The sequence below is a fragment of the Leptonychotes weddellii genome, chromosome 16 (assembly GCF_054177405.1).
Source record: "Leptonychotes weddellii isolate Sample4059 chromosome 16, ASM5417740v2, whole genome shotgun sequence".
In the NCBI taxonomy this organism is placed as follows: domain Eukaryota; kingdom Metazoa; phylum Chordata; class Mammalia; order Carnivora; family Phocidae; genus Leptonychotes; species Leptonychotes weddellii.
The window spans coordinates 1039384-1052786 of NC_138384.1; the positions used below are offsets into that span (position 1 = coordinate 1039384).

The 13403-nt window shown below is 60.0% G+C and overlaps 1 protein-coding gene across 3 annotated transcripts in view; it reads right to left on the reverse strand.

Annotated features, from left to right (window-relative positions):
• Nucleotides 1-1149: 1149 nt before the first annotated feature.
• The window catches only part of ZC3H18 (zinc finger CCCH-type containing 18), a 61410-nt gene continuing 49156 nt past the window's right edge, over nucleotides 1150-13403 (reverse strand). For all 3 annotated transcript variants that reach the window (XM_081806238.1, XM_081806240.1, XM_081806239.1), the window contains 10 exons: nucleotides 10332-10523; nucleotides 9398-9523; nucleotides 7566-7670; nucleotides 6095-6238; nucleotides 5729-5788; nucleotides 4815-4975; nucleotides 4388-4584; nucleotides 3741-3837; nucleotides 2631-2727; nucleotides 1150-2030 (listed from right to left, as the gene is read on the reverse strand). In XM_081806238.1, the coding sequence (XP_081662364.1) occupies nucleotides 1817-2030; nucleotides 2631-2727; nucleotides 3741-3837; nucleotides 4388-4584; nucleotides 4815-4975; nucleotides 5729-5788; nucleotides 6095-6238; nucleotides 7566-7670; nucleotides 9398-9523; nucleotides 10332-10523 (1393 nt within the window). In that variant the 3' untranslated portion in view covers nucleotides 1150-1816. The remainder of the gene's footprint in view (nucleotides 2031-2630; nucleotides 2728-3740; nucleotides 3838-4387; nucleotides 4585-4814; nucleotides 4976-5728; nucleotides 5789-6094; nucleotides 6239-7565; nucleotides 7671-9397; nucleotides 9524-10331; nucleotides 10524-13403) is intronic.

The following is a 13403-nucleotide window of genomic DNA, read 5'->3' on the forward strand; positions in this document are numbered from 1 at the left end:
GAGCCCAGAAGGCTCATGCTCGTTTAAACTGGGCTGGGGTTGAGGGGACCCAGGGCCGTGGTTCCAGCCTCGGTGTCAGAGGCCCGGGCCAGGTCAGTGGGGCAAGGAGAGCTACGTGCAGACAGGGACATGTGGTGGGCTCACCTGCGGGCTCCCAGCTGGCTTGTGGGGTGCAGTGGCCCCGGGGGTACAGAGCACATGGGGTCAGGCTGGCCCCCAACCTGCCCTGGGGTCTGGCTCTGTGTCCTCGAAGGCCACCCACTCAGAGAAGGGGAGTTCCCTCTGTACCCGGCTTGACGGCAGATCAGCTAAGCCTTGAAAACATGCTGAGACACAGGGTCGAGGCCGCCGTGGCGCAGGAGGACTCACACATCGTGCAGGACGTGGAGGCAACACGGAACACCAGCCACGGAACGCTGACCGGGCTCACCCCCAGGCCCCCAAGCTCTAAGGGCCACCCCGGCTCGGGGCAGAGCCTGAGGGCAGCTCAGCGGGTCCCACCGGCAGGGGAGAGGCCCCGGGGCTGCTGCCTTCTGAACCGGCCCCTGCAGCCCTCCCCAGACCTGGGGGCAGCAGCACACGCCCCAGGGGGTGTCTGGTTTTAAAGCAATCTGAGTGCGGAGGAGCGCTGACCCCACCCACCCCAGACTGTGCGGGGGCGCTCCGAGGCCTCGGTGCTCCTCAGCGAGCTCACCCCCCCGAGAAGGGCCGCGGCCAGCACCAGGGTTCTCCCTCGGCGGTGGTCTTGGTGGTGATGGGGCTCTGCGGCGGGGAGCGGGGGCTGTGGCGGGATAGCGGGGCCGCAGGGCGGTCCTGGGCCTGCCTGCACACACACGGGGGAGCCTGCGCCCACACCAGCTTTGGGGCTGGGGGCCGGCCGAGCCCGACGACCGTGCTTCCTGGCCTCTCCGCTCGGGCACCCATTTCGGGGAAAGCAGGTCACCGGCGCGAGCGGGAGGTGCTCCGGTGTTCAGGAGGCCCCGCCAGGCCCAGGCCCACCAGGAGGACACAAGGTGCCCTGCCCACGGGGGCCGGGGGGGCACAGCCCCTGCGCCGGCAGCACCAAGGGCATCTCTGATCAGGGCCTCCGTCAGCCGGGGCCGCCGGCACACCAGGCCCGCGGAATCATCACCACCAGGGCAAGACGGCTGCTTATCAAAATACTTTATTTTAGGAGACCCCTCAAAAAAAGACCCTCCACATTACACAGACGCCCAACAACACCCTCAGCCTTTTTTTTTGGTCTTTTCTGTATTTTTTTTTTTCCTTTTTAAATCAACTAAAACAATCTGATGCTTAAAATAAAAGACAGGAAATATTTCCCAATCGGACTTCAGTCAAGAATATATATCTATTTTTTGACCCTGGGGCCAGGCGGGGACGGGGAGGAGGCTGCTCAGGAGCACGGGGCGCTCCCGGGCCGGGAAGGAGCGCGTGCGGAGGACAGGACGCAGGGCAGGCTGGCTGGCAGCGGGGAGGGAAGGCGGGCAGGCGGAACTGGGCGCCCGGGACTGATCATGTACATAAAAGTGGTGCTGCGTCCTCGCTCCTGCCGCCGGCCTGCCGGCCTGTCTGGCGGGACTTCTGCTCTGGGATGCGGCTGGTTCAGTCTGGTCTGGGAGGGAGAAGACTGGGATTCAGCATCATCTTCACCGTGTGTGGCTTCTTTTGCAGCTGAGAAACTTTTCTTTTTCAACTTTTAAAAAGATTCACAGCCAAAATGAGACGTTAACTTCAAAATCCAAGACGGCTGTGCTCACTCTAGTTATAAAAACTCGAGTCTCTCTGTGCGGCGGGGGCCGGGCCTGCGGGGCCCCTACACCTTCCCGGGGATCTTGGCCCGCTTGCGCGCGATGGCGTCCTCCACGGCTTTGAGCTGCTTCAGGAGCTCCTCGCGCCGCGACAGCGTGCTGGCCTTCCCGGATTTGGTGCCGCTGGACACGGCGCTGGCCGTGCCGGCGTCCGACGCTTTGCCGGGCACACTGGTGATCTTACTGGAGCTCTTGCACTGGGGAGACAACTGGCGCTTCCTGTGGGGGGAGGGGGAGGCCCTCAGAGGATCTGCCGAGAGCCTCCCGCTGGGCAAGGACGCGCGGGGCGCTGGGCAAGGACACGGGGCCCTGGCGGCCATGGACACCGGTCTGCCTCCCGGCGGCAGCGGGCCAGGCTGCGGTGGGCAGTGCCCCTCTCCCGCCCTCGGTTGTGCAGCGTGAAGAGGGCACAGCATCCAGGGCTCGGCTGGTGCCCTGCTGACCTGTCCCTCCTGCTTCTGGTGCTTCTCTGCGGCCTCCCCCGGTGGTGGGGAGAAACCCCATGGTGCTGACCCAGGGGCAGCCCTGAGGGCCGGGGCGGGTGGGGGGCTGCACGGATGGCCGAGTCCCGAACCCGTCTGGACCACGACCCTGAGCGGTGGGCTGGCAGGGCAGGGCCTCCCAGCCGGCCTCCTGCGGGAAGGCCATCTCTGCCCTGCTTCCGGGGCCGACGGGGAAGGCAGAAGCTGGGAGCGCCAGGCAGCCTCGTGCCTCAGGGCCCTTGTCCCAGGACCTGCTGCGGGGCAGGAACGCTCTGGCTATCCCGCCCGGAGGCCTCGGCGCCCATGTGGCGTACCCAGGGAACGGGTGGGCGCTCACCTGTCCGGCGGGGCCACGGGCACCTTGGAATTCTGGCCTCTCTGCCGCTCTGGCTTCGGGGAGCCGAGTCTCCCGCCTGACTTCCGGTCCCGAGAACCTGGATGACACGGGACGAGGTAAGAGCCCGGTCCGGCCCAGCGTGGGCTGGTGTGCATGGACAGGCGTGGGGCGGCCTTGCCGGACGCCGGCGACCCCGTGCCAGAGACGTGGCAGCTCAGTACGACCTGCGTGTTCTCACAGGAAGAGGCAAAGGGCAGAGCGGGTCGAAGGAGGGGACAGGGCAGTGCCGGTCCTGTCGCAAAGTGAAGCCCCGATGCCCACGGAGGCCAAGGTCAGGACAGGCCAGCGAGCTCCCATTTATCCAACACAAAGACCCTCATCGCTCACACCTCTGGACTGGGAACGAACAGGCAGGGAAGCGTCGGCAAGAGAAGTCAAGGCAAGAGGCCGGTGTGCTCGCCGGCCGCCGTCCAGGGAGCACGGGGGCGTGTGTGAGGGCGGCGGGCGGCGGGCGGGGCGGTCAGCGCCCGGGGAGCACATGGGCTCTGGCGCCGGCCGGTTCTCGGCCCAGGTGGGCTCAGCAGCCCGGCGAGGGGCGCCCCCGCTGCCCCTGCTTAGGGAGGAAGGATGGCTGCGCACCGGCCATCGGAGCCGGCCGGCAGACGGCCCGCGGACAGCCGGGGCTGGACTGCTTGCGCGGCAACGCCGAGCCCCCCCGCCTGCGCACCCTGTGCCGTCACGGAGGACCGAGCCGCCGTCTGTCAGCCAGACACTGGAGACGTTTTCCAAGAATAATGACACTCCCGGTTTTTGTTCACGGAAATGTGGTTACTTTTCATAAGAAATGTTATTTGTGTTAAAATATAATACTTGTTATTTTATGTAACATGTAACGAATGTATTTTATGTAACATAATACATTTTATGTAACATAATAATGTTATTTTACCATTAGCAAACATTGACCTTTTTCCCCGAGTTTTAACTTCTAAAACCTTAACATCGATGGCTGGAACCACCCCAGCGCTGGCTCCGTGGGGCCCAAAATGAAGCGCACACGGGGTCCCGGCCCCTCTGCCCCGCTGGGCCCTGCGGGGGTGGGAAGCTCACCTCGGTCTGGGGATAAGTTCGCCCGCTTGGCCGGAGGAGGACTTTGCCTGTCTTTGTCCGAGGGTTCGTAGCGCTTCCGGCTTCCTTTATCGGCCGCCTGGCACAACGGAGGGCGCACAGTGAGGACGGCTGGCCCCCGGGCGGGACCAGCGCCCCGTGGGAAGCAGGGGCACAGCGGTGGTAGGCTCACTGCCACACCCGCCCCACGGGCCCCTCCTGTGGCTGCCCACGGGGCCCCGAGGGAGGCAGGGCCCAGGGTTTCGGGCCTTCATTCTCGGCAGCGAAGGTGCCCACAGAGACACTATGTTCCCTGGGGGCCACCAGCCCCGGAGAGGACCCCAAGGGACCCCGCATCTCACCCTCCCAGTCCTAGGGAGCCTCGGGGACGTCAGCTCACACAGGGCCAGTTACACGGAGAAGGGCCGGGGAGAGCACCCACCACCCCCGGGACGCTCTCATCTCCCAGGACATGCTATTGGGCTTCGCCACCCGACACCCACGCCTCCCCCGTCACCCACGCCTCTCCCCATCAGGGCAGCAGGACAAGCGGGCTGATGTCCAGCCACCGTTCACTGGCTCCAGGAACCAGGATGCCCCCCGGGGAGCTGGGCTCCCGGAACTGCCACCAGGAGTGCCCACGGCCTCACCTTGTTCAAGAGCGTCAGCTTGATCTCCTTATGGGCGACAAACGTGCCCTGCTGGGGCTGCCCGGGGGGCCCCTGCTGGGGGGCCATGGGCTGCTGGGGTTTACTGCCGGCAGAAGGCTTTGAGGACTTGGGCAGCTGTGCGGACGAGTCCCTTTTCCGCTTGTCTTCTTTAACCCCATCTTCTTTTTTAGACTTTCCTGCCAACAACAAACGCTAAGTCACAGTCACCATCCCGGCACGGCGGTCTCCTGGGGGCCGCCTGGAGGGGGGACGTGCTAGCAGCCAGGCCACGTGTCCGTGGGACGGAGCTGGGAGGTTCCTGCGCTTTCCTGTGTAACCAAGTGAAGCAGTGCACACACCCTCTTTCCACGAGGGGCCTGCCCACCTCTGCAGCCACAACGCCCAGGACACGAGGAGCCCCCTGTACCTTTCTCCTTCTTGGTCTGGGCTGGGGTGGGGGACCGCGAACTTGCTGAGGACACGGGGCTGGCCAGGTCTGCGTACATGTCGTCCGAGTCCACGCTGTGCACCGAGCTACTACTTGACGTGGCGCTAGACACCGAGGAGACGCTGCTCACGCTCAGGGACCTGGACACACACAAGCACGTCTGCACCCACGTGGCCCCGGCGGCGAGAGGCCACAGGGGGGCCAGTGTGGGTATCCACGCGCACCTTCCCCAGCCTCCAGTTTCGAGGAACGTGTACTACCTAACCGGAACTTCAGGGGGGGAGGTGGGCGGTTTAAAGGGGCCCCACGGTGAAGGGACACCCCAGTCACGGAGTCGAGGGCCCTCGCACGAATGGGCAGCCAGCCTGTTTGCTGGGCAGGGACATACGACGAGTGACTAGCTGTGAGCGAGGCTGGTGATGACAGAGCTGAGGGCCCAGGCTGTGAGGCCCGAGGAAGGGCAGGGCTCTGCCCCGCGGCCACGCCAGAGCCCAGAGCAGAGGCGCCCCGGCCCCGCACGCGGCTCTGGGAAGCACGGGGACAGCGGCCGGCTCGCGGGGGCTGCTCCCACAGCCCGCGCCGTGAGGACGACGTGCCACCAAGTCCGAGTGCGGTCACTCTCCGAGAACTCCGCAAGGACCCGGGCAGAAAGGAAGGGCCTGGCTCTGTTTGAAGGCTGGGTCTTTAAACCTCTCTGAGGAGGACCTGGGCTGCCTAGAAACGAACGAGGACGTCCGCTCCGGGATCTAAGGACTGATCCGACAGCGTCTCCTCTTCCAGCAGCTTGACGGCGGCACTCGTCCCTACCGGACCGGCCGCCACTGGGCGCCTCGGGCCCGGCGGGCGGGGGGCGGGGGGCGGGGGGCGGGGGCCGGGGGGGCGCCGACAATGACCTGGATCTGGAGCTGGAGCCGCTGTAGCTGCTGCCGCTGCCGCTGCCGCTGATGGTCCGCCTGCAACACAGACAAGGCCCGTCTCAGCGGGCGGCTCGCGGGGCCCACGGTCTCCCCTCGGAGCGAGAGGCCGTGTTCTCGGCGTCCTGCCGCAGCACCGCCTCCTTCTAGGGGAGACCTCGGTGTCGACGGGCGCCTGCCACCCGCACAAGCACACCTTCTGTCCTTAGGTGCTCGCGCCTCCCATCGTGGTCGGGGGAAACCGAGGCTCGAGGACGTGATGTGACAGGACAGGGACCGAACAGGCCCCCAGCCTCAGCTGCTTCCCCCAGAAGCCCCCCCCCAGCTCGAAGCCCGTTCGCTCACCTCCTGGGGGGGCTCCTAGCTTGCCGCTCCCTCCTCCGGGCTTCCCGAGGGTCTCCCGGCTTGGCGGGCTCGGGGGCTGGAGCAGTGGTTTTGGGGGCCTGTGGTGGGGCTGGAGGTGGGACTGGCTTCTTCACGGACTTCTCTCTGTGACAGGAGACGGGGGGAGGGTCACACCGGCCGCACAGGCGGAGGACGGGTGCATCTGAAGAGCCTCCAAGAACCACAGAGCTGGCGCTGTGCTTCCTCAGGAACGTGCCCCCCCCCGCCTCCCCGCTCACGGGCCAACCTCCGAGGGCACCAGTGCCGCTCACATGTGGGACCCACGCTGCAGCAGAGAACGGCCCCAAATTTTCTGTGCTGTCAGTGTGGGGAGAATACCCTGCCGAACATTCTGGTAGCACCGAACACTCAGGGTTCAGGTGGAATCAGCAGGAAACAAAGTCTTGGGCAAAAGCAAGCTGCTCAGCAGAGCATCAGGGGCGAGTTAAGATCCGTGCAGACGAAAACGCCCGCACGACCTGCCTGCCATGCGGCTGGGGTGTCTGGACTGGGGTGGCCTCACATGTTCGCTAAGCCCGTCACACAACTTAGATGGCTGGGGTGCCAGGCATAAAGTACGCCTCCACACTGCTCACTTTCTAGGAGGGGGCGACTCCGGGTGCCTGCAAACTCCCGAGGGCTGCTGGAAGGCTTGGATCAGGATGCAAATGTGCAGCATGGAGCGTTTCAGCGCCGGCCCCCCGGCGAGTGCCAGGCTGTCGGCCGCTGAGTGAGCCACACGCGTGAGGACAAGTGACAAAGGAGGGTGGCGCTGGCGCCACACGGGCACGTAGGCCCGTCCGCTCACACGTGCCCGGCCTCGCCCTGCGGGCCGCAGGGCCAACTCCACCACCGGCTGCCTTCCCGTGCTCCGCACTGCTCGGGAAGCGAGCCCACTTCCATTCTGGGGGAGCGTGGGCACGGCTGCAACCTGAGGCACCGCACGCCAGGGGTGTGACATCTGTCTGGTAAGTTCCAGATGTTTCTAACTTGTCACGTTAGGCACAACTGTTGACGAGGATCAATGGGAGCCACTCTAGGAACAGCAAATGTGAACAACGAGGCCAGTCTGGTGGGGCCCCCATTCTCTGCATGCCCTGGACACAGCCCAGGAAGCACGATGGGAACCACCTCCCTCCTGCCCCCTGGAAGAGAACAGCGGGGCCTGCTCCTGGCAGGGGAGGTGGTCTAACCCCAAGGAGCACGGCCATCACCATGGTCTATGCAGGGGTGCGGGCACGCTGATGTGCGTGTGGCCTCAAAGTCCACATGTCAAGAAGCGAGAGGCTAAGTCTGTGCCCTGCGGTCCCCGAGCCTGATCCCCCAACACCTTTGCCCACCCGCCAAGGGTTCTCACTGGGACTTCTTCACAGATGCAACAGGAGAGAGAGAGAGAGAGAGAGCAGGAGAACCTGCCCCATGGGGCACTTACCCTGCTTTCCCAGGAGGCAGAGCCGGCTCCCCCTTGGTTCTAACAGAAGGTCTGTGCGGGGAAGGCGTTGGAGACGGGGAGGGGGACGAGGAAAAGGACCGGGACCTAAGGAGAAAACAAAGGCATGAGGAGGGCGCGCCACGGTGCCCCAGCCTGCACTTGAGCAAGCTAGGGACGTTGCCCGGACACAGAAAACGTCGCTGCACGTCTCTACTTAGCTGCCTCAGATTTAGAATGGGCTTCAGATAGTTCTTGGTCCTTTCCAAAAACACATTAGAGGGGAAAGGAGTAGCCAGGCTGATGGGTCCTGCAGAAGGCCTGGGGGCCGTGTGGTCAGGCTGGGAAGGGCACATGCTCTGCATTGCTTAGGAAGTCCAGCAAGGACACGGTGACACAGGTAGGACAGAGGGCCAAGCGAGAGAGCTGGGCACTGAGGCCTAGGGGGCTGGAAGGTGCGGGGTGGGCAGGGTGGCCGCGAGCAGCATGAGGTAGGGACTGGCCAAGCCCACGGAGTGTCCCCCCTGAAACAAACAGTGACGGGCTCCAGTTCCAGGTGTCAGCAGCATGGACAGAGAGCCCCAGGACGGGGGGTGGGGTGGGTGCAGGGAGCTGGCCAGGCAGTTCTGGAGGCCGACCTAGCCAAGCTGACAACTCCACTGTCCCAGGATCCAGCACCACACGGTGCAGGAGGCAAGCTTCCGAAAGGCTCCCGGGCGGTCGTTTTCTCCCGACTTAGAAGCTGTCGTGGACAACTCCCCATTTTCAGCCAAGCAGTGGCACCAAGTAAAATAAGGCGGGGCGCCTGCAGTCACACACTGAGGTTTTAGAGACAGAGGAGCATGGAGGAAATGCCCGGCTCTTCCATCCTGGCGCTCGCTTTGCCTGGCGGGGCTGCCCACCAGGGGAGATGGGCAGGGACACCCCCGCTAACTGCCAAGGGGCTAGAGCCAGACGGCGCAGCCCTGTGCCCCCGCCTGGTGTGCGCGAGGTCCTGGTCACCGACTGCGACGATGAGGTCTCTGGTCCAGGCCCCATCGTGGCCTTCCCGGGGAGCTACAGCACCCTCTCTGTGTGTATGGAGACAGTGGAGCTGGGGGGTATGGCCTGGAGGCCCCCACACGGGCAGTCCTCCACCTCCACCTTCCTCTGGCCTTGGACCTAACTAAACCCTGAATGGGATGAAGGGGATGTCCCCACATGCGTGTCCCCTGCAGGCAGGGCATGTGGGTGCAGGTGCAGTGCACGCCACCTGAGCTGGTTGGAAAGTCAGAAGCAGCAGACGCAGAACCTGAACAGTCCTGTTAGTTGTATTAATCAACGACTCGGTTCCTACACAAATGACAACGAAGAATTCTCTAAAACCCCAGAGTTTGTCTAATTTCAGTGGGAAAAATATACGTATTGTTTGATCTTTCTAGAAACGTCCAACAGAACTTTCTGTGAAGATGCAAATGTCCTCTATCTGAGCACTCCAAACAGGGCCCACGCACACTTTAAAATTCTAACTGAAGGACACTGTGCATCACCACCCGTGGCTGGTGGCCCAGCGGACAGTGCAGGTCCACAGGACGTGGCGACGGTGGCCTTCTGATTTCAGCACACCCACAACACAGGTCGCATCGCTGCTGCTTCTGAGCCACCTCCTGACACGTGCTCTGTGCGCTGAGCCCTCAGCACCTGCAGTTTGTTACCTGACGACGCAGCTGCCTCGACACACAGCGGGGGCTGTTCTGAGAGCAGCTGCGTGCCTGGAAGGACGCCGTCGAGGCCGACCGGACACGGTGCAGGTGCCCGGGCTGACCCGGGCCGCACCCGGCCGCGCCCACACTCACCTGGACCGGCTGCCTGAGAACGAGCTGTGTCTGGAGGACCGGCTGGAGTAAGAGCTGTAGGAGGAGGAGCGGGAGCGGGAGCGGGAGGACCCGGAGCCGGAGTACGAGGACGACCGAGACGATGACCTAGACAGTTCAAGCACAAGGTGGGAGAGGGGCCGGTCCTCCTCCAGCAGCCTGGCCGCTGCTGCCGACCTGCTACCCTCAGGCACAGACCCAGATGACATGGCCACACGTCCCCCCGTCCCCGTCTGTGCACACCCGCCCACCTCCCACTCCCACCTGCCCTTGGGACACCCCTGCGGGCACGCTGCAGTCCAGCGCCCTCCTGGCGGGACTCAGGTTCAGAAAGCAAGACCTGGGTACGGGTGTGCGCCCCACTGCCGGCGGACAGCACACCTGCATTTCTCTCTCTGCCCGTCTGCGTATATAATGAAAGCCTTGGGTCGACGCTAACCTCCCCAGTCCTCGTCTAGCACAGCGGCCTCCCGCCAGCCTCCCTCCCACCACCCACCTCATCCCTGTTTGTTCAGACCTAGCGTACACACGAAGCCCAAAGGCACAGGAGGAAGAGAGGGGCTGACTCCTTGACGGGGCTTATGCCGTCCTTCTGGCCTTCGGCCTCGTGGGGTCTCTCCCAGAGGGACTGGGCGAGCTCTCTCCCCTTGCTGGCCCCCTCGCCGGGTCTGTGCTCCATTCTGGGTTGCCAGCATCCTGGCTGAGGTCCACTGTTTATTTTGGGGGTGTGAGGCCTTACTGAGGTTCTAAACATCAGTTCTGCCTGCCGCTGACGCTCTAGCACCCCAGTTACTCAATAATTCTCTGCTGGACAAACAGATGCCTCTTTAGTCCCCCTGACTGTCCTCAGGCCAGGACGGCGCAGCCCTCCGGTGGCGTTTATGAACCAGTCTCTGTGACCGGCCAGCCTCCTTACCTGGAGGAATTGGAGGCAGAGGCCGATGAGGCTGATGTTTTCCGACGCCTTCGTGCCCGGCTAGGGGAGACAGACACCCCGAGTTTCTTCTTGGGAGACTTGGACCGGCGCCAAGGGTCCTTCCACTCGTCTGCTCGCTTCACCTGCGGCCCTGCAGCAGCAGCCTCCTTCTTTGGTGGCTCAGCTTGACGGCTAAAATCACAGAGGCGTTAGCCACTCTGGGACCGTCCTCTCCGACAGCAGTGCCGTCCGATGAAGGCAAACGAGAGGCAGGATGGCGGCATGAGCGCCTGCTTCAGGGGAAGCCTGACAAGGACCAGGTCGCCTACCGGGGCAGCAAGTCCTCCCTCGGCAGCAGGGCTCACTCCACAGACGGTCTCCACGCATTCATGTCCTTCCTGGAGGAACAGGTTTTTCTCCTTCACGGTAACTAACCACACCGGTACTTACTTTTTTGGGTGTAATGACTTACAGAATCCCCCACCATACTGCAAACTCTGGGAAGGACAAGGGTGGCCTTGTCCGACATGTCCTCTCTAGAGCCGGAACACAGTGGGCACAAAACAAATACTTAGTTCAAGGGCAATAAAGTACTTGTTGCCCTCAACTTATGGTCAACTAATCTTTGACAAAGCAGGAAAAAACATCCGATGGAAAAAAGACAGTCTCTTCAACAAATGGTGTTGGGAAAATTGGGCAGCCACATGCAGAAGAAAGAAACTGGACCATTTTCTTACACCAACACACAAAAATAGACTCAAAATGGATGAAGGACCTCAATGTGAGACAGGAATCCATCAAAATCCTAGAGAACACAGGCAGCAACCTCTTTGACCTCAGCCGCAGCAACTTCTTGCAAGACACATCACCAAAGGCAAGGGAAACAAAGGCAAAAATGAACTATTGGGACTTCATCAAGATAAAAAGCTTTTGCACAGCAAAGGAAACAGTCAACAAAACCAAAAGATAACCAACAGAATGGAGCAGATATTTGCAAATAACATTACAGATAAAGGGCTAGTTTCCAAAATCTGTAAAGAACTTCTCAAACTCAATACCCAAAGAACAAATAATTTAGTCAAGAAATGAGCAGAAGACATGAGCATTTCTCCAAAGAAAACATCCAAATGGCCAACAGACACATGAAAAAATGTTCAACATCATTAGCCCTCACAAAAATTCAAATCAAAACCACATTGAGGGCACCTGGGTGGCTCAGTCGTTAAGCATCTGCCTTTGGCTCGGATCATGGTCCCAGGGTCCTGGGATCGGGCCCCGTGTCAGGCTCCCTGCTCGGCAGGAAGCCTGCTTCTCCCTCTCCCACTCCCTCTGCTTGTGTTCCCTCTCTCACTGTGTTTCTCTCTGTCGAATAAACAAAATCTTACAAAGGAAAAAAAAAAACAAAAAACAAAAAACCACTGTGAGATATCACTTCACACCAGTCAGAATGGCTAAAATTAACAAGTCAGGAAACGACAGATGTTGGCGGGATGCGGAGAAAGGGGAACCCTCCTACACTGTTGGTGGGAATGCAAGCTGGTGCAGCCACTCTGGAAGACAGTATGGAGGTTCTTCAAAAAGTTAAAACTAGAGCTACCCTAAGACCCGGCAATTGTACTACTGGTTATTTACCCCAAAGGATACAAAAATACAGATTCGAGGGGACACATGCACCCCAATGTTTATAGCAGCATTATCAACAATAGCCAAAGTATGGAAAGAGCCCAGATGTCCATCAACAGATGAATGGATAAAGATGTGGTGTATATATATACAATGGAATTTTACTCAGCCATCAGAAAAGATGAAATCTTGCCATTTGCAATGACGTGGACGGAACCAGAGGATGTTATGCCAAGTGAACTAAGTCAGAGAAAGACAATTATCATATGATTTCACTCACATGTGGAATTTAAGGAAAAAAACATATGAACGTAAGCTAAGGGCGAGAAAAAGAGAATGAAGCATACCATAAGAGACTCTTAACTCTAGGAAACAAACTGAGGGTTGCTGGAGGGGAGGGGGGTGGGGGGATGGGGTGGCTGGGCGATGGACATTGGGGAGGGCACGTGAGGTAAGTAGCACTGGGTGTTGTATGGAAGTGACAAATCGGTAAATTCTACTCCTGAAACCAGTATCACATTGTGTGTTAACTAACTAGAATTTAAATAAAAATTTGAAAAAAAAAAAAAAAAGTACTTTTGTTTTCACGTGCATTAGAAATTTCGTGAATCATCAAACCCGAGCCTTCAACAGTTCCTTTGTTCTCTGACTTAGGTTTGAAGAGACTGGTTTGATTTACACAGAGAGTACTGTGGCCAAAGCCCCAGAGAGAGGAGACAGTGGCCCAGAGAAGTCAGAGGTGCTCCTTGGGACAGCCACTAATGCAAGCGTCAGGACTGAGGGCTAGTGTGCCAGGGGGAGGGACTCTGCCAGGACTGAAGAGCCCTGTCCCCCAAGTCCCTGCGGGGCTGCACCAGTGGTAACTGCAGGTGGAGAGAACAATCACCTAGGAGTGAATCGCGGCTACGGCTGAGACGTGAAAGCCGCGCTCTATGGTGACGAGCAGACCACTGGCAGGAGAACCCAGGAGCCTCCTTAACAGGGTAGGAGGCAGCCAGGCAGCTGAGTGCTCAACGGGGGAGCCCGTTCACCCTGTCCGGGAGCTCAGGGTGGAGACACAGTGGCAGCAGGGTGCCCTGTGCCCACAGATACACCTTACAAACCCAAATATCCTCACTTAAAAAGGAGCCAAAGTGTAGGATCCCAGACAACTAGCAGTAATTTTTTTTTTTCAGTCTTTTATGTCTAATTTCTTTATTCAATGTAATTATTTTGAGGTTCATCCATGTTGTGTGTATTAACAGTTTGTTCATTTCTATAGTTGAGTAGTATTCCATTTATGGATTTCTTTTTTCTTTTTTTAATTTTTTTATTCTTATATTATCCCCATACATTACATCATTAGTTTTAGATGTAGTGTTCCATGATTCATTGTTTGTGCATAACACCCAGTGCTCCATGCAGAACATGCCCTCTTTAATACCCACCACCAGGCTAACCCATCCTCCC